This window comes from Microtus ochrogaster, chromosome 5 (genome assembly GCF_000317375.1).
Source record: "Microtus ochrogaster isolate Prairie Vole_2 chromosome 5, MicOch1.0, whole genome shotgun sequence".
NCBI classification, from domain to species: Eukaryota; Metazoa; Chordata; class Mammalia; order Rodentia; family Cricetidae; genus Microtus; species Microtus ochrogaster.
The window spans coordinates 60839573-60861083 of NC_022012.1; the positions used below are offsets into that span (position 1 = coordinate 60839573).

The 21511-nt window shown below is 40.2% G+C and overlaps 1 protein-coding gene across 1 annotated transcript in view; it reads right to left on the reverse strand.

The window, feature by feature from the left end:
• Cd109 (CD109 molecule) overlaps window positions 1-21511 on the reverse strand; it is a 105168-nt gene that overhangs the window by 31804 nt on the left and 51853 nt on the right. Inside the window, exons 8-20 of the mRNA XM_005347578.2 lie at window positions 21272-21368; window positions 20612-20753; window positions 19994-20103; window positions 18892-19116; window positions 17235-17336; window positions 17084-17146; window positions 15417-15593; window positions 12761-12913; window positions 10488-10562; window positions 9712-9772; window positions 5573-5714; window positions 4613-4730; window positions 848-961 (exon numbers count right to left, since the gene is read on the reverse strand). Of these exons, the coding sequence (XP_005347635.1) occupies window positions 848-961; window positions 4613-4730; window positions 5573-5714; window positions 9712-9772; window positions 10488-10562; window positions 12761-12913; window positions 15417-15593; window positions 17084-17146; window positions 17235-17336; window positions 18892-19116; window positions 19994-20103; window positions 20612-20753; window positions 21272-21368 (1579 nt within the window). The remainder of the gene's footprint in view (window positions 1-847; window positions 962-4612; window positions 4731-5572; window positions 5715-9711; window positions 9773-10487; window positions 10563-12760; window positions 12914-15416; window positions 15594-17083; window positions 17147-17234; window positions 17337-18891; window positions 19117-19993; window positions 20104-20611; window positions 20754-21271; window positions 21369-21511) is intronic.

A 21511-nucleotide genomic window follows, 5' to 3' on the forward strand; every position in this document is an offset into this window, starting at 1 on the left:
TGCACACTGCCATAACGATAATGGACTGAACCTCTGAAACTGTAAGCCAGCCCCAATTAAATGTTTTCCTTAGCAAATGTTACCACGGTCATGGTGTCTCTTCACAGCAATAGAAACCCTAACAAAACAGTTATCCATATGTGGATCATGGATGCTATTAGTACCAATCTGTCAAGCAAGATATGCCCATTGATGCATTTAGTGGAATGATAGTTTTGGTTATACCAGCTGCCTTCTGATTCTAAGCCCTACTCTGTGTTTATAGCCATAGATGAGTACTGTTCTCAGCCTCAGTCAAAGCAATGAAGAGATGTTCATGACAAGACTTGGCCCACAACACTCAGTTATGGCTGGAAAAGGCACTCACAGGGTGCACTCCATTCTTGAGGAGCTACTAAAAGTTCTAGTAAATGTGGAGGGAGAGTCGTTGCCTTCGGTGGTGTAGCCACCAGAAAGCTGTTTATACTTTGGTAAACAGCTCCACACACATGTTCATGTGGGCAGCCCCTGTTAAAGGCAAGTAGGCCACAACACAAAAACAAAGGAAAAAAATTTGGAAGTTGGAAGAGAAATCTATTGGGAGAAGAAGGAGGAGGAGAAGAGAGGTTGAAGTGAATGTAACTAGAATGTATTTACGGGTGTGAAATTCTCAAAGAATAATTTTTCTTAAAAATGTAAATTACCAGGTTATAAGGATAAAACCAATAAAAACATATATAAGCCAAAAAAAGTTTAAGAAGGTTTTTTTAAAAAAAAAAGATTGCTTGGAGACTCTGATGCTCAAGTAGCATGCAACCAATTTTTTGTCCCAAAGAGTAAATAATAAACAAAACCTTGAACACATTACCTTAGTGGTATCTTTCAAATAATTGAATATAGTTACTTCCAAAGCAAATTCTTCACCTCTGATAACAAAGTATGGAAGATTCAAGTAGATGAAAAATGGCTGAAAGACTTGCAGCTAGAAAGAACAAAACAAACACATGTTTTAATTCAGACAGAAGCGCTTCACATTATATACAAGTAAGATCAATCTCCCCAGAACCTGTACAGCCTATAACACCTAAAGGTATCCATCCACTTGACTATCAACCAATACCAATGAACAATCTACATCAAATAAAGAGTGGCAAGCTGACTTGACTGTGATTTAGCATAGTAACCACTGTACTACCTTAAGAACCCAGTAGAGACCAAGCCCTTCATAAATTTTTCATGCACTTATTATACCCCTATAAAGGTGTTTTACTTCTACCTATTAAAAAAGTGGTGCTTGGAAATCTGTGAATCTTCTACAAGCTTATACTACCTACAAGAGAAGATGCCAGAGCCAGATCCCATTCTCTCTGATACCAAAACCAGTTGCTGTTTTAAAAGTTATTCTCCCATCCAACAGTCCCTGAGACTCACTTGGAGAAATCTCGATGTGGCCAGCTCAGTAATGTTCTGCTAGCTGTTCTCACATGTACACGGACAGACATATGTCTCCCTCTTGTTGACCCAACTCTGAAACTGTTACCAAGACCTGCAGGACCTCAGGCCAAGCCACCTCCCCTACCTGAAGTTAAACCTGGTTACTTTAGGCCAGTGGCTTTAGTAACAGAAGCAAACCCCTCTAGCTGGTGTGTCCAACCCATGCCCTTGGGGGCCACATTCAGCCAAAATCAACACGAATGTGGACCAATACAAAATTAAACATGGAGGGGTTTTTTAGATATTTTTTAAAATTTGATTACTTATTTCTCAATTGTGAACTTTGTAGATGACAAGACCATCCCACAAATGTCAAAAGGTTGAACATCCTGCCAGGTTCTGTGGACAACTGTAGATTGGACACTCTAGGTTGTCACAGAGACTGAAGGACACTAGTGGTTCTTTGTGGAATGAAGTTGGAGAATGCCTAGGATCATCCCAAACAATGAACAACTGCTGTCTTGTTTTCCTCATGGTTCTTGACTTATCTACTATTAGGATGTGGTTTGCTATTTGGAACACAGAAATATGATTTGTGCATTTGACTCTACAGATCACATAATTTAAGGTCCCATGTAAACATCTATATAGATATTGAATATTTGCTTAGACATTGATATAAAGAAACCATCTGTTTAAAAGACCCAAGCTTCTACCATAATTCCATATACAAATCTAGAGCACTTTTATTTCTACAAATTTCACTTGGGAATGGTAAGGCGGCAACACAAGATGTCTGTGACAGAGGCTTTCGCGTATACAAGGAGCAATAGCTATTGTGTTACAGCCATCCATGATCCTCGTATTCCTGAGCACAGACCTGAAGGACTATCTGCTAGGAGGCACTTTGAGAAGTTGTGCTCATCTTTAAAGTGATCTGACCATTGCAAGTTGTTACATGAGGTCAATAATAAACTTTTTAATCAAGTAAGGGCTGGAGAAAAAGATCAGAGGTTAAGAACAGCAGCTGCTCTTTTGGAAGACCCATATCTGATTTCCCAGCACCCACAAGTCAACTTGCAACTCCAGTTCCAGAGGATCCAACACCATTTTCTAGCTTCCTTGGACACCACACACACATACACACATAGTGCACATACATAGATGCAGGCAAAACATATACACACACACACACATACACACACACACATACACACACACACATACACACACACACATACATACACACACACACATACACACACACACATACACACACACACATACACACATAGTGCACATACATAGATGCAGACAAAACACATACACACACATACACACACACACATATATATATACATATATATATATATATATATTCACATATATATGAATTTAAAATGCTACACTTGATTGGCCAGTACCCAGGAATGAAGTATAGGCAGGGTGACCAGGCAGGAAGTAGAAGTAGGGTGACAAGAACAGGAGAATTCTGGGAAAAGGAAAGGCTCAGTCTGCAGTTGTGACCCAGCCGCAGAAGAAGCAAGATGAGACTGTCTCATTGATAAAAGGTACCAAGCCATATGGCTAACACAGACAAGAATTATGGGCTAATATAAGTTATAAGAATTAGTTAATACGAAGCCTGAGCTAATAGGCCAACCAGTTTATAATTAATGTAGACCTCTGTGTATTTCTTTGGGACTGAACAACTGCGGGACCGGGCAGGACAGAAACCTCAGTCAACACTTGATATTAGCTAAAAGGCCTATTTTTGCTCTATTACTATTACTGCAAGCTTTAAGGTAAGCTATAATATAAATCATACCTGATTGTTTCCAGCAACAAATAAGGAACTCCTGCCTATAAGAAAATTCATTTCATAGATAGTATTGCCTATCAACAAAGTCATATGTAATACACTAATGTTTGAGTTATCTTAAATTTATTACAATGTGGAACTTTATCTTAATGAAGATAGTGACAAATAATTGGTAATAAGATAAAAATTAATTCAACATTGAAATTTTAAAAAATAATAAATATGATAGTAATTGCTTGAGTTGGACAATTAAGAAGAATTGTCTGCAAATCAGAGACAAAGTGAATTAAGGCTACAGTGTTGAAAAAGATAAACAAATCTTGACACTTAAAATTTAATACAAAAACTTATATAAAATTTATGTGTTATCTGAATTTGAATATTTTAGATACATTTATGGTGTATTAAATTATTGACTGTAGTAATAGTGTGTGATGAATTTACCTTAATTAATTATAATTACATATATGTATATTATTCAGAAAATATTCGCCACTTACAGAATATTCCATTTACTCTAGTATTTCCTTCTGTGTATGAGAAGTTGAACACTGACTACAGAAAAGGCAGAGGATGTGTGCACTGCTGGTGCACACCAGGCTCTTGGGTTAAGAGTTTCTAAGTAGGCATTATTACAACATGCTAGACCTCATTTTCATAAGAACCAACTTCCACAGTGTCTGCATTGTCTCACTGTATTCTAAGTCTTCTGCCTTAAAGAATGAAATAGAAACCTAGAATGTAAAAAAAGAAATATTTAATAATATTTTTAACTTTATGACAAAATCTATCAATTTAATATAACTCAAATTCAAAAATTTAACACAGAGCCAACAAGATGGTTCAGTAGGAAATGGTACTTGCTAGAAAAGTCTGGCAATCAGGGTTCAATTCCCGTTCCCAGCATTCATATAATGATAAATGGAGAAAACGGACTTCACAAAGTTGTCCTCTGACACACACACACACACACACACACACCATCATCGTCATCAAGAACATCAATATCATCATCATTATCATCATAGGACTGGAGAGATAGCTCAGCAGTTAACAGCATTGCCTGCTTTCCCAGAGGACCCAGGTTCAATTCCCAGCAACTATGTGGCAGCTCAAAACTGTCTATAACTTCATTTCTAGGTGATTATACACCCTCACACTAACATGTTTGCAGGCAAAACACCCATGCACATAAAGTAAAAAATAAATAATTTTTAATTAATATTATAGATAATATAATATTTCTTTCAAAGATGTTAACGAAGATGAAAGCAGAAAGGTAAAGGCACAGTAAACTGTGGGGAAAAAGCAATGGATAGTCAATCATTTTCTGAGCCTCGTTTCATTAGACTGGAAAGAAGCTCCTTCTGTAACTACCTCTGCTGGGTTCGTTGTTAGCCCAAGACCAAATTCTTCTGAGATCACAAAAGCAGAGGCCACCCAGGAAGTGATGGAATCAGGTGCAGTAACTTCAAAGTCTTGGTAAAACTTGGATCTGAAGTCAGGACAAATGCAGAAATTACAAAACCAAGATTTCACATAATTCCAAATAAGTCAACATAACTAACAAGTTTTAGAATTTTTTTAATTTTCATATTTACATCATTTTCATATCTAAGTTTAAAACTGTGCAGTATTTCAGTTTCTCAAGAGATAACTGATAGCATCATACCTTGCATGCTCCAATGAAATCTTTCTACAAACTTCACACCTTTGCAATTGATTAAAATATTTTCAAACTTTTTAAACGTATTTTTAAGCTTTATCCCAATATTCCTCTCTCAATTTATCGATAACTTTGGGGATTTTTTTTGTTTGTTTCTTTGTTTCTTTATGTTTTGCTTTTGTTTGAACCTTATCAATTGTTACGGGTTTTCTTCCAACAAAAACCAGGAAACTTCAAAGAAGTTTAATTCACCCTTCATCCTACAAAGCCTCACACCCCCCTCCATAATACTTTATGGACAGGAGTTGTATGTGGGTCAACCAAACACTACAGTTAGAGTCAACCAGTACCATTCTTTTTTTTTTTTTTTTTGGTTTTTCGAGACAGGGTTTCTCTGTGGTTTTGGAGCCTGTCCTGGAACTAGCTCTTGTAGACCAGGCTGGTCTCGAACTCACAGAGATCCACCTGCCTCTGCCTCCCGAGTGCTGGGATTAAAGGCGTGCGCCACCATCGCCCGGCAACCAGTACCATTCTTAACCCCAGACCCCTTAATCGACTTAGCTCAGTGACACGTAACATTTATGCTTCAAACACACTAGAAAGTGGAAAGTATTACCCAAAATACACACTAAGCAAAACATAAATGGACAAAGAACTTCACAAGTCTTTACCCCATGTTGGAGTCCAGCCAAATCCATGTTTCTGGGAAATGCTTCCTGATATGTGGATTGCCAACCAAAGAAACGTCTTGAAAATCCATCAACGTTGGCTCATTTTCCTCCATAAACGACTCAGCATATTCTGCGGTATCATCTGCAAGAAACATTGGTGAGGAAGGAAAGGGCACAGGAGAGCAAGTATTGCAACTGTGGCTTCCAGAACCCTCGACTTCACAGCAGAATGAGGGTTAAAATTTACCTTGTTTAATTAATGCTCTCGTTTTCTGAAGAAGAAACCTGAGCAGCGGACAATGCATACAATTTACCAAAACCGCATGGACAGTAACCCCAGAACTAAAAATATCTTTCCAATCTACTCTGTTCCAATGATCAATAACTGAAAACTTTAAGAGTTTAGTTGCCTATTTAATTTAAATGATTAAAATACATCCCATTTTAAACCCATCTGACTTTTATACTTTCCTTCTTTGAAAGCTCCTTGGTCAGCCTAAGACACTGTAGGCAGGTCATTTGTTCAATTTTACAATAAAAAAAATGCATGTGGATATATAGACTTTAGGTCACCTATCTGCTTTATCTAATTTTCTGTAATCTTTCTGAAATTATTTCAAAATATGAGCTGGGCGTGGTGGTGCACACCTTTAATGCCAGCACTCAGAAGATGCGGGCAGATCAATCTCTAAATAGTAATTTTCAGGACAGCCAATGCTTTGCAGACAGACCCTATCACCAAAAAAAAACTAAATTTTAAATATAATGTAAAGAAAATTACGCCACAGTGCGGTAGACACCATGGCTATAAAAGTGACTATGATGAAATCTCTTTATAGTCTGTAGAGAAGATAAAAAGTTGCAGTAAGCATGAATATATATATATATATATATAAAGTAACATATAAAGTCTATTAAAGAGAAAATAGTTGTTTACAAAGAATCTGAACGATGAAAAGAATCTCAGTAGAAATCACTCCTTCTGCAGGAAGTTATCTGTGTTATGTTTTCTTTAATTAAGTCTTGAGATAAAAGGCAGCACATGAAGGGAAAAAGCTAAGGCAAGTACAAAACAGCCTCTAGAATGCAGCAGTGAGCTGGTAAAAATGGCCTCGGTGAGAAGAGAAGGCGTGGCTGGGCTCAGATTTGGAGTGTGTAAATCATACTAAAGGCTTTGGGCTGCATTTTGTAAATAATGATCACTGAAGGTCTAAAATAAAGAAAAATGTAGGGTAAACATGCTTTGCTAAGTTAGCTCTGGCGTCAGTATGAAAAGATGGTTTGGTGCTGTGGAAAACAATGCTAGAGGCGATGCACAAGGGCCGGGATGACAGCCGGAAGCCGGCAGAGATGAGAGAGGGTGAGATGGCCTGCGTGTTTTCCCGCATTTTTTGCATATTAGGTTTGAATCTTTAGTGTATATGTTTCATTTGGAGCACCCACAGAGGTCAGGAAATTAGTAAGAGGGCACAGGCGGCACTTTCAAGGGACCAGAGAGAAGAAGAAACGGCATAAAGTTTTAAAGGAGACTAATGGAACAGGAAGGTTAAATTGTGGTGAGGTGTGAGAAGAGAGAATACATAGACAGTTCAAAAAGTCAGATGGAAACCTGCACATTACTTTGGAAGCTTCCTTAAGATGGGGGGGGGGAGAGGGGGGAGAGAGTGACAGAGGAGAGAGAGAGATAGAGAATTATAATAAGAGAATTAGAATTAAATCATAAAGAGATAGCTCAGCAATTAGGAGCTCTTGCAGGGGACCCAAGTTTGATTCTCAGCACCCACGTAAGGCAGTTCACAACCATTTGGAACTCAGGATCCAACGTCTCCAGCTTCTCAGAACACCGGCACTCTTGTATGCTCATATACATAACTTAAAATGGGAATTAAAATGGGTTACCCTGTAACAGAGTGGCAACGTTCCTGCTGGACAACCTGCACTAAGACATAAAAAGTCCAGCTCCCAGAATGGGTTACTTCTTTTGGAGATCTTTGGCCACTGAATCGCCCCCCATAGACCCCCAAATATTACAAGCCACTGCCCATATACTTAGCTACCCTCCAGAAGTTGGCGGGTGGTTAAGACTCTATTGCTGAAAACACCACAAACTTGAGTCATAAATCATGGAGATACCAAGCTGGTACTCACCTGGGATCTTCATCCATTCTACCTAGCTTTTCATAGTGCTGGAGGGTACCTCTCACACAACCAGAGGAGAAAGGTAACCATCAATCATGCCTACCTATGAGCCCTGCAAGCTACACTAATGACTGGCCTGGCAAGACATGCAAAAGTAGTAAAAATGGGTAGAACCACCCATTTTCTCATTGGATTTAGGGCCCACTCCATATGATGAAACCCATGTCTGCTAGCACTGTCAGGTTAAGAAACTGTGTTGGGTCCTAAGGGAGAACCAACTGCCATTATTCTGCTAAATGGACATAATATTAAACTGACTTCCAATGACTTATTATTATACCCATACATTAATATACCTCTCAACACTCATCAAAGTTGCCTCTATTTGCAGTAGGTGGTGATTAACATAGAGACACACAACTGGTCAAGGCACAGAGAATAAGAAACTGTGGAGTGCTCCGCCCTAAATAAGACATCTATATCACAACCCCTCCTCCCTCGACTCGGAGACTGTTGTGTAATGAAATGTTCCCATCAGTGCTGACAATGCCTCCTCCAAGAGCGAAAGACCATCTAACAAAAGAGCCCCAGCATCAAGCATGTGAAGCCTTCTTTTGAGTTGTTGTTCAGGGTGATCCCAGAAACATTTTAGACTATTGCTATTCCCCTTGGTTGCCCGCCAACCCCAGATGTGCCATTTCTTAGATCTCATGCACCTCAGACATGGGGCTCAGAGGTCCTGAGCAGGAACTGATCTGAAAGCCTCCTCCCAGAAAACTAGCTTTCATGTTAACAGAGGGGAGCATGCAAGTCTCCAAAGGAAGGAAGCCACCAGAAGTCCTACCCACTTATGATGCCTATGAGCCACAATAATGACCAACAGGGCAGGACAGCCCTAAGGGTGCGGTAAGGGCACACAGCCTTGCAGCAACCAGCAGAAGCTCACAACAAGAGGGAAATCATGCCCAGTAGTGGAAATCTAGCCAACAACTAAGGTCTAGTGGGATCATGGGTCTGGAGGAGAACCTACAACCGCACTTTACTAAACCAGCATAACCCCTATTTGCATTTTAAGTATTTATCCTTATACTCACAGATACTGCAGTCCTGCAGTAGCCTGGAACTTGAGAAGTAACCAAGAGCTGGTACCAGAAACAGGGAAATTTGAGAAAGCAACAAAGCCAGTGTCTCTCAAGAAGGTATTAATGAGGCTGGAGGGATGGTTCAGTGAGAAAGAGCACTGACTGCTCTTCCAGAGGACCTGAGTTCAATTCCCAGCACCCACATAGCAATTCACACCTGTCTGTAACTCTACTTCCAAGGCTTCTGATACCCTCACACGGACATACATGCATGCAAAACATGAACATAAGCAAAGATAAATTATTTTTTAAAAAAGAAGATATTAGTATAATTTTACCTTTAAAAAATAACTTCCACAGTTAACCATTATTATTTATTTCAGTCACTATTATTTCCTTCAGTCAAAACTTTTAATGACTTGTTCCTAAAGACACACTTGGAGAACTAATAGATACAACTATGCCTGCCAGATTGATAAGGGGTGTGTGTATGTGTGTATGTGTCCCTGTGTGTTTCTGTGGGTGTTTGTGTGTGTATGTGTGTAAGAGAGGTCTGGACTATTTTTTAGGTAAACACCTAAAAGTTAGAGAACACTAATGCCTCAAGCCTTGTTCCTTTCAATTAATTCCAAAATAGGAGCACAGTTTGCAATACAAATTAAAATCACAGGATCATTCAATATGTTCCAAACTATAATTCCACCTTTAAAAACTGCAGAAGGCAAATGGAAAGCACACATTTCAAAGACATAGTCAGGAGCCCAGAGAACATTCCTTGTCATCCTTACATATACTTCTAAAGCCCAAACACTTTAGCTGTAGGAACCAGGTTGAACCAGAAAGTACCTGTCCCATTAAGTAATATTCAATATATAAGGTAAAATATATCTGTTAAGCATGTTATCGGGTTTTACTTACAAACACCATCAATGTTATCCTTTACAAGATTTGCATCTGTAAACACCCAAAGACCACATTCCTAGAAAAAAATTAATAAAAATGTTTAACTAAAATGAAATTAAAAAATCAAAGTTTAAATGTTTTTTACTCATAGAAACCACCACACTCTCATTTGGGGGACTTAAGTATACAGGGGTGTGTGTGTGTGTCTGTGTGTGTCTGTGTGTGTCTGTGTGTGTCTGTGTGTGTCTGTGTGTGTGTGTTCCTGTCTTCCCTCCTCTCACACAAACATACTTTTCAAAGTTAAATATAGTAATAGAAAAGAAAAAATGTGTTTAATGACAATTCTACTCCCCTAACAGTGAATCAGTGAAATTTTCCATTTGTTTTTAAAACAAAAAGGATTCATCTCCCCACTCAGATTAGATTTATGGAACAGTGAACTTCAGTCACACTTCCCATAAAGGTTAGTCCTCATTATGATTATTAATTATGAAAGTGTTTATAATAGGAATAGACACTAATATCAGGGATGGAGAGAAGGGCTCAGTGGTTAAGAACACTGGCTGCTCTTCCAGGGGTCCTGAGTTTAATTTCCAGCAGCCACATGATGATGGCTCACAGCCATCTCTAGTGAGATATAATGCCCTCTTCTGGCATAAAGGCGTATGTGCAGATAGAGCACTCATACATAAAAAAAAAATAAATAAATCTTTAAAAATAAATTAATATAAAAAAACTAAAAATAAAAAGATACGAATATCTTTTCAGATTATTTGGCCAACTATCCATACCTGAAAGACAGCGAAGGAATTCATGAACATGCCCAGATAGTACCCTGTGTTATAAAGCTCCAGTTCATGGACCACCTGCACAAAGATAAGACACAGAAGGAATTGGTTCTCATCAGTCTATCCTGTCCTCCACTCCTTCCTTAGAAGTACTTCAGTAGGAAACACAGTTTGCTCCAATACTGAAGGGACTTAAGAAGTGAATGAACAGGCATGGCCGGACACCCCACTCTCTTAGGACCTCCACAGTGGGACAGTACCCCAGGTCCCTCCTCCAACTCCCTAGGCTTTTCTAGCCAGCCAGCAAGGAATATCCTATGGGTAGGCTCCCCAAAACCCCAAACCCATCCAGCGGCCCATCCAAACTACTAGCCATACCCCATTTCCAAACTCACCTACCTCCTGCAACCTTGCTGGAACTCTGAAACACAGCTTGCTCCAATACTGAGGACTTCAGAGGTGAGAGAACAGCCACACGGCAGGACACCCCACTCTCTAGGACCTCCACAGTGGGACAAAACCCGAGACCCTTCCCCCAACTTCCTTGACTTTTCTAGCCAGCCAGCAGGGAGTTTCCTGCAGGTAGGCTCCCCCAAAACCCAACCCCATTCACTGAACCCCCCCAAGCTATTAGCAATACTTCACCTAAGAGCTAAGAGCTTGCTACAACACTGAGGGGACCAAGAGAAAGTACCAAGAGAGTGAACCAGAAGACAAGACCGAGAGAGCAGGCTTATAGAGACCTCAGATGCTTTTTGAGGCAGACATTGACAGTACAGAGCAGACCAAGAAAAACTCCCAAACAGACAGCCACTGCAAGGATTGGCCCAAGACGCAAAGACACTGCCGGCCTCATTTGAAGGAAGAGATGGGTAGGCACCAATGGAAGAATTCCTCCAACAACCTAAAAAGCAGCATGGTAACACCAGAACCCATTGGTCACACAATAGGAAGACTTGATCATCCTAATCCAGAAGAAGCAGAAGAAAATGATTTTAAACGTAACTTTATGAAAATGATAGAGACCTTTATTTAAAGAGGAAATGAAAAACTCCCTTAAAGAAATGGAGGAAAAAACAAACAAAAAATTGGAAGAAATTAATAAATCCCTCAAAGAAACCTAAGAAAACCAAGAACAATCAAACAGGTGACGCAAACAGTTCAAGACTTGAAAACTGAAATGGAGGCAATAAAGAAAACACAAACCGAGGAAATTATGGATATGGAAAATCTAAGTAAATGAACAGGAACTACAGAGACAAGTATAACCAACAGAATACAAAAGATAGAAGAAAGAGTCTCAGGCGCTGAAGATACTATAGAGGAAATAGAATCATTGATCAAAGAAAACATTAAATCCAACAAATTCTTGACACAAAACATTCAAGAAATCAGGACACCATGAAAAGACCAAACATAAGAATAATAGGGGTAGAAGAGGGAGAAGAATTCCAGATCAAAGGCACAGAAAATATATTCAACAAAATCATAGAAGAAAACTTTCCCAACCTAAAGAAGGATATCCCTATAAAGGTGCAAGAAACTTACAGAACACCAAATAAACTGGATCAAAAAAAGTCCCCTCGCCATATAATAATCAAAACATAAAACATGCAGGATAAAGAAAGAATATTAAGAGCTGCAAAAGAAAAAGGTCAAGTAACATATAAAGGTAAACCTATTAGAATTACACCCAACTTCTCAATGGAAACTGTGAAAGCCAGAAGGTCCTGGATAGATATGCTGCAGACACTAAGAGACCATGGATGCAAGCCTAGACTATTATACCCAGCAAAGCACTATCAATGGAGAAAACAAGATATTGCATGACAAACACAGATTTAAACAATACGTATCACAAACCCAGTCCTACAGAAAGTACTAGAAGGAAAACCCCAATCCAAGGAAGCTAACTACACCTACAAAAACACAGGCAACTAGAGAAATTCCCAGGAATCCACAAGGCTGATTCTAGCTGAGACCATAGGCAATGGAGGAGAGGGGGCCTGATCTTGATTTGCCCTGTAGTCAAACTGATAATTATCTTAAATATCACCATTGAGCCTTCATCCAACAACTGATGGAAACAGAGGTGGAGACCCACATTGGAGCACTGGACTGAGCTCCCAAAGTCCAGCTGAAGAAAAGTAAATGTAAAATACACCTCTTTCTGTCCCACATGCACTGGAATGCAGGTACTTTCTTCAAGGCTTTTCTGCTTCCCAGCTTACACATCCAGAGAGACTAATGAATTTCACAAAAAACAATAAACTCACGTTTTCCATTGTAATATCATTTGAGGCATTCATCAGAGTCACACTTTTGTCAACAGCTACAATTCCAACTATGGACTCAGCCTCTGTCACTGAGATCCTGAGAGAGACCTTCTCAGATGGCTTGACTTGAGATTTACTCCAGAATAGCTTTATCTAAGAAAAGGAGGAGGCAAAATTAATTTATTTCATTTTTCCCAAGATCAATGGCTCAGAACCCACTGATTCTACTTTTGCCTTGGCCCAGGGATAATTCCAAAACTATATATGACTTTTCTCTGAGGAAAGAAATTTTTTTTAAACTCCCAGATATTTGCAATCCATGAAACATCTCCCTGTGGTAAAAGCACCAATTATCCTTCAACTCTCCACCTGGCTTCCTTCCTTTTTCCATTTTCCATTTCTCAGTCCTCAGCTGGTGCTGAATGCAGGACAGCAGTCTATAACATCCATGCAGAAGGCCACCCTCGAAAGGAAGAGACAGGAAAGAGGAAAACTACGGCGGGCCCCTACAATAGGTCCCTAATATCTTTACTTAGAAATGAGCACAAAAACAGCTCTCTGGAACCTGACAGAACTCTCTACAGTGTGAGTGAAGAAAACTTCCTTCCAGAAAAGGTGTGGTCAGACCAGACCCTTAGCAGACTCCTCTTTTCTGACTACATGGCTTCTTGAACTTCATCTGTATGTTCCTCAAAGCATGGTCCAACTCATACTTCAAAAAGATCATGACTCCATCATGGTGTGGGAGGTCCTTCTATCTACATGTTGTTTTTATTGGTTAATGAATAAAGGACTGTTTTGAGCTATGGCAGGGAAGAACAGAACTAGGTGGGGGAAGTCTAGGCTGTATGCTGGGAGAAAGAAGGGTGGAATCAGAGAGAGGCCATGGAGCTACCGGAGATAGATGCTGGGAACTTTACCTAGGAAGCCACAGCCACGTGGTGATATACAGATTAATAGAAATGGGTTAAATTAATATAACAGCGAATAAAAAGCTAGAGCTAATGGGCCAAGCAGTGATTTAATTAATTAATTAAGTTTCTGTGTGATTATTTCGGGTCTAAGCTAGCTGGGCAGCCAGGAACTGACAAGCACCCTTCTGCCAACACCATCATGAGGCAAAGTCCCATTCCTACTGAGGACCTCTGTGTCACCTAGCTCAGCCGTAACATCAAACTGTGCCCTTGATTACATTGCCCAACCATGATGTTCCCTCTAAGTCACTGAACTATACGCTGGCTTCCTCCCAGGTGTGGCCCGTAACTGGGGCATTTCCTTTTCGACTGAAAACATGATCATCATTATCTAAAACACCAAAGAAAGGATCTCTTTGAAAATGAAATTCAATTTTTCCATTTCATTTGTCCAAAAACATTTCTTAAAAATTAGCCTTTAATATGCTCTGTCTTAGCCTGGCGGTGGTGGCGCACGCCTTTAATCCCAGCACTCGGGAGGCAGAGGCAGGTGGATCTCTGTGAGTTCGAGACCAGCCTGGTCTACAGAGCTAGTTCCAGGACAGGCTCCAAAGCCGCAGAGAAACCCTGTCTCGAAAAACCAAAAAAATAAAATAAAAAATAAAAAAAGTAAAATAAAATAATATGCTCTGTCTTCCTCGGTGGTAATCTTCCACACTGTTCTTTAGCTTCATACCGCCCATAGAGGTGTGTATCCTGATGTAAGCCTCCATAACGCCTTTCTAAAATTCACTTGTTTTAGGTGATTATTATAAAGTGAATATTTTTGCCTGAAATCAAGAAAATATATTGCTACTTCTTTAAAAACACTTTTCATAAAATAAAAAATAGAAGTTTATATTATAGTTTTAAAAAAGGTAGGGTTACTCGGGGCTGGGGTGAGGCTCACACTAGCACATGAGCTAGCATGCACAAGGCCCTAGATTCACTCTTTGGCATCCAAAAAGTTAATAGAGACTGTTTTAAATGAAAGCAAGTGTGACTAATTGATGCTACTTCTCAACGTTTTGCATTTTTTAAAGGAATTATTAAGAGAGCTGTGCTCTACAAATCATGACACTGAAACTGATTCTTTCACTTAGGAAGATCAAGGCAGAAGTGTTCAGTGAGAACCACGGCACATTCTCGAGTCTGTGAGATGATTGCGCTGTGTTTCTTGTCAGAGCTGGGGCTGAGGCGGTCCTGCACGAGCTAGCTCCTCAGGCTAAGTATCCCAGGACTGGTGCACAGGGGGACCACACAGACCTCCAGAGGCAAGGCACTGAGCTCACTGACAGCCTGTCCTCCTTAGCTTACAGCTGATGGAGATAATCCAGAACCCAGCGCTGCCTCCACACACAACCCTGATGCCCTGCTCCCTCCCCACACCCACCTCACGGTCACACCAAGGTCAACACCACAGCCAGTCTGTGTTGCTGCTAGAGTTCCAGGCCAGAGCAATATTGACTCAACTGGTTAAAAAGTACCGAAATGACTTTGATGACTTTAAGCTAAAGTCTTAAAGCCAGGAAGCACCGCTGACCAATAATAACTGCGGGACTTACTATGAAGATACATGTCTTCTGAGTATAGGGAGAACAAGTTTCCAGACAGCATGGATGACTGATACACTTGCAAGGAAATACTGTGTTTCTCAGACTACACTAAAATCAAGTTTTAAACATCGCCACCCTAAATCTTACCTTATTTGTAAAAACAAACTGAACAGGGATTTTCAGAACATCGTTTATAATTTCCCCATCATCTGCAACATAATACACAATTATACAGGCCTTGGGAGCCCAGGAAGCTTCTGGTGTTAAAAAGAAAGTTCTCGAATTTTGTTTGCCCACAGCCACCAGCTGTCCCTTTGACACTACCTAAAAATAAAAAAGAAGAAGAGAGGGCAATTATTTGCTAAAGATTATCGTATTTCAACTGAGGTTGTGTTTATAATAATCTAATTATACAAATTCTTAAATTATCTTCACAACCTTTTTACATGCGAAAATCTACATGATCAGTTTTGAGATGGGAGTTAAATTTCAACAGAAAATAGATATTGTAACTGTTAAGACCAGCAATGAATCAATGAAGAATAAATGATAGCTGATAAAAAACATATATATGAGTTTAAAAAAGAAAAATGGTAACATTAAGAAAACACCAGATTGCAGTAACATGTCATCTTTTACAAATGTTATCTTTAATTTTCAAGTTTTTACATTTTTAATTTTCAACTGAAACATAATATCTGCAAAGGTTTATGGAATACAATGCAACATTTCAATATATGTATACAATGCATACAATGTATAACAACTATCATACATTGTATTTATTCATTAATTAACTAAGGTAACTGATTTATCTAGCCCTTCACTGGCCATGTCTTTCTTAAGTGTCAGCAGTAACTTTTATTATTATTGCCCTTTGTCAAGTTGAGTAAATTCTCACCAGTAAAACAGTATTGAATATTTTTACCGTAAAAGTGTGGATGTCAAACTTTTTCTGAGTCTATTGAGACAAGTGTTTTTTCTTCATGTAATACATTCCATTAATATTTTTTAAGTGCTTTTTAAATTATGCCTGCTAATCATGTCTGTTTTTGCATTGGGGTTTGTGTACATAAGTACAGGTGCTCAGAGAGGTCAGATGCCACACACACCCTGGAGCTGAAGCTGTAGACAGTTGTGAGCTGCCCAATGTGTGTGCTCAGCATTGACCTCAGGTCTTTTGTGAGGCAGTTCATACTCTTAACCACTGAGCCATCTCTCCATTCCAGCACTGGATTAGGTTAAGTCAACTCAGCGACATTTCTGAGACAGCGCTCACGTGCACTGACCATCTCTTTGTGTTGAAAACTATTATTTAATGGAAAGGAATACAGAGATCTAATGGGAAGGCTCGACTACCAAAACTACAAGGCCATGATGGCAAGTTTTATTTTCTTTCTTATATTTCACAATTTTCCACAATGGATCGATGTTGCCTATATACTAGAAATGTACATTTTATACTTGGTGCAAAATTTAGCTATCTACTTTAAATGAAAATGTAGATGTAGTTGAAGAAAGAAAAGTGATCATACAATAAGAAGAGCAAACTAATCTGTAACAGTTTTAGCACGTCTGGTGAGGACATGAGGCAACAATGCTCGAGATGGTTCTGTTACAGCTCATGTCTGTGAGAAATTACCAGCCTTCGGTGACTGAAGGTGCTGGCAACACGAGCTTCAGAACTCCTGGCAGAAGGAAAGAACAGACTCTCCAAAGTTGTTTCTGACCTCCATATACATGCCATGACACACATGAGACAGCATGCACACATACACATAATAATAAATAAATAAAACTTTAAAATAAATTACCATATAGCTTAATCCTTTGAAAGGTTTGTTGCCACTAACCACCAATTCAAAAGGTGATCCCACCTAGAAAAGAAATACAAATTAATATGCATGCCCTAATTAAAAGGCCATCAAATCATGCTGTGATTATCAAGTGAGTCCTAAGCATTACCTTTACATGTTCCTCTCTGGTTTTAAGCTGGATGTAGGTCCGGCTGGGAGAGGTGAACATGCCGCGAACTGCCATATTGCCTACACTATCAAGGAAAGAAGCCTGCAGCAACAGAAACAAAACTATAAATGTTCAGCTGCAGTAGCCTGAGAAAGAATGTGATCTGTTGAGTAAGTATGGAAATGAAATCACTTTCATTTTTGCTTTCAGGCAGAAATACATTCACCAGACATTAGTAGTCTAATTAAAGTCTAACACCTTTAATCCCAACACTGCAGAGGCGGAGGCAGGTGAAGCTCTGTGAGTTCAAGACCACTCTGGTCTACGGAGTGAGTTCCCAGACAGCCAAGGCTACACAGGGAAACCCTGTCTTGAAACCAAAAAAAGAAAAAAAAAAGAAAAAAAGGAAGGGAGGAAGGGACAAAGGGAGGAAGGGAGGAAGGTCTTTGCCCTCATAGCCCAGAAGAAGTATATCCCTCACTGACTTCGGAAGCAAGGTGGTCTTGTTAAGAAATGCAGGCAGAAGAGGGAATTGAACAGAAAATGGACCCCTTCCTTTCCACACAATGCTCAGACAGAAGTAAGAAACATCACACCCTGCTTGACCCACCAAAACAAAGAGTCAAAAACCAGCCAGAGGTGGTGGGGCACACTCGTGAGGGGAAGGCAGGAGGATCACGGGTTTGAGAGCAGTCCGGACTGCACAGTGAGCCCCTGCCAGGCTGGGCTGTATAGTAGGACCCTATCTCAATGAAGAACAGAACAAAGGAAAGCACTTCCAACAGGGCTGCTCCCTACCCAGTTAGGGCTCTGACTTGGGCAGATCACGAGAATTATGGGGCATTCCCAGACGAGCCACGCTAGGAGAGAAAGCTCAGGAAAGGTGATTTCAAATAACTGGAACTCAACCAAGATGAGGGTGGGTTTGGGGAGCTTCTCCAATGGAATCTTTGCATTGCTATATTTTTCCGTGGTCCTTAAAATGAAATTACAAAGAAAAATCTAAAGTAGATCTTAGCCACTGTGGTAAATTGATGGAGGAAGGTCATTGGTTAATTAATAAAGAAACTGCTTGGCCCTGGTAGATTAGAACATAGGTGGGTGGAGTAAACAGAACAGAATGCTGGGAGGAAGAGGAAGAGAGCTCAGACGCCATGCTCCCCTCTCCCTGGCTGACGCGATGAAGCTCTGACCCAGGATGGACGTAGGCTAGAATCTTCCCAGTAAGCGCACCTTGGTGCTACACACATTAATAGAAATGGGCCAGGCATCCCAGTACTCGGGAGGCAGAGGCAGGCGGATCTCTGTGAGTTCGAGACCAGCCTGGTCTACAGAGCTAGTTCCAGGACAGGCTCCAAAGCCACAGAGAAACCCTGTCTCGAAAAACCAAAAAAAAAAAAAAAAAGAAATGGGCCAGGCAGCGTTTAAATGAATACAGCTTGTGTGTTGTTATTTCGGGGTATAAGCTAGCCAGGCGGCCAGGAGCCGGGCTGTGGGAAGAGGCCCGCAGCTCTTACTACAGTAAATGACATCTAAGCCTTTCTCTGTCTAAAGCAGACATGTGTCCACTTCCTGCCCTCTGAACTCTGAGAAGCTGTCTCCCACAAAATGACAACGGCAATAACGTCGCTGCTTGAGGCATGGGAAGACACGGCACCTGCAGTTGCAGCTCACTGGAGTTGTGCAGGATTGGGAATTCAATCTTACAGATTCCATCTTGGGGGATGGTATAATTTATAATGCTGATGTTAGCCGTGTCCTGCTCTCCATCGCTCCACCTTCTCCAGATGTTGGTGTTTTCCCTCTGGGTCACTACTAGGACTAAAGGGTCTCTTCTTTCTTCGTGAGTTAGTTCATTGCCATCAGAGCGGCTGACCTTCACCTAATGGTTAAAACAAAATATTTTAAGACAGGCAACAGGGATAGCAAAAGAGTTGAGCCTAGTTGAATGTAGTTTCCACCTGTGCTATTCCTCAATGCTAAACCCACAGCGTTACAGTTATTGGAGGCACCCCGATCCATGTTCGGTAACCCTTCTCCAGGAAGCCTCTGACACCATGGTCACTGCCCCCTTACTCACATGGTTTCCTTCCCTTCCAAGACCTTTGCTTCATGTATCTTTATGCTCTATTGTCATTGGCCTGACAAGACTGCAGATACTTGAAAAAGACACTTGTATTCTGCCCTTTGGTTATCAGATAACGAAAATATGGAACATACGACATTAGAATTTCCCCAGAACTCTCATGCTGTGAGACAAGAAAGGCCTGGATCAGCCAGAGGGGAAACCTTTCTCCTAGAGTTCCAGTCTGTTAGGTACCTTACAGGAGAGACATCGGTTGGTGGGACCGTGCCTTGCCATGCCTTCTGACTGCTTAGCTATACCAGCTCTGGCTTCAACTCCAGCCTTGGGTCCATGACTCCAAAGATGGACTTGTAGGGATGAGGTCGCTGGGTCTCTTTGTACCTCATCCCACTCTGACCTCAGCAAATAGATCTCCTTTTGTTTGTTTTTCACCACTAATTTGTCTGCCTTAATTAGCTTCTCAAGGTAAACATGGCTTACTGGGTCCCTAACTATGACCCCAAGTCTGTGTCCCCTTTGGCTCCTTATTCTTTTCCTTTCTCCGTGTTCATATATCTAAAGAGGAAAGGTAAGAAACCTCCCTTTGGCTTAGTTTTAAAGACACTGAGCACATGATTTCCCATGGTTTCATTTCACTGAGACTCATGCTTAGGTAATAAATACACCCACTTACAGAGGCTGTGAAGTTGAGAGATGGCTTCAAGACAGTCGCATAATCAAAAAACTCAATGATGTAATCATGTTTCTTGAAAAACACATTGGTACTTGCATTTCTTGAGATACCTATATTGAGGATTGCACCATTTAGAATGTAAAAGCAGTATGTCACCAAAGGCTTGTGTCTGCCTAAACGTCTTACTGGAGGAGCTGAAGATACCAGGGCACATAAGCCTACTTCCATGATTGAGCATGGTCCCAAGAGAAGCTCAGAATGCAGGTTAGTCTCGCTCAGTAGTTTGTACACCAAATACAGACCAAATACGTTTCGTTTGTTGGGTCAATCAAACAATCTGTTAAACTAGTAATAACAGGTTCCAAACAATTAACTTTTATGTTCTTAAAATAAGAAACTGTCTAGGAACAGGTGACATTTTGGAGTAAGCGGCGAAGGAGAAAAGAGAGAAGAAGCCAGTCTGCTGAAAATGTAGGCCTCCTGTGTGTTTTTTCTTATGGAACACCCTACACGTTAAAGCTTTCAACACTAAATAGCCTCCCTAGAAGCGGTGAGAGAGCTAGCACAGTGGACAGCTAACAGACAGCACAGGATTTTATCGTCATCGTGGCCACCAACCTGTGAGGGATTCCGTCACGGTAGCTACAATCTCTATGGGCCCAGGGATGGCCATGTCCATGTGCACAGAGTGCTCATCCGAGAAATCCAGAACCTCCTTCATCTCTTTATCAGAGAAAGAGAAGTTGGCAGATCCATTTATCTGTTTTGTTTAAAAAATTCCAGTTTACTTTTCGCTTCAGGAATTTAAACTCTAGAAATAAAACTCAAGCTGAGTCACATTCGAGAGTCGCGCCCCACTTTGTCCGCTCGTCCAATGTTAGAAAGTTCCAGTCTTTTCTTAGGGTCTTATTTTGGTAATTCTGTACAAAACTTTATTTTTAGGGAAAAAAAAAGTTAAATTTTCCATGCTATGATCTGATTCATAATTATTCCATCTATCATGCATGATGTTGAAAACAGGTGTAATCTTTCAATAAGGGCTACATTTTCCTGTGGTTCCTATAATTAATCTCTGTTGTTTGCTCATTTTTACTTGTGAGACAGAGTCTGCCAGCTGGTCTGTTTTGCTAGATGGCAGAGGCTGGTCTAGAACTACTGCTTCCTCCACCTCAAGGGTGGAGATAACACGTGTGTGCCACCACAACCAGCCAAGTTCTATTTTTTAATCAAGATTAAAATATTTCCGTTGTAAAAGAGAAAAATATCTGCAAAAGTTACCTCAAAGATTTTTGTGATATTTTTCTTCTCTCTCCAAACAGATAAAGATAAAAATGCAAGTGTTACATGTCCCTTCACCGGCTTCCCATATGTATACCTGGAAAACAATTTTTAAAAAAAAATGTTATATTATTACATTTTCAACATGTTGGTGTCAGAGGAAGACAGCAAAAATATCACTTTCAATAAGCAGACACTAGCAATTTAATGCAACAGAAAAGAATTACATTAAAAACACAC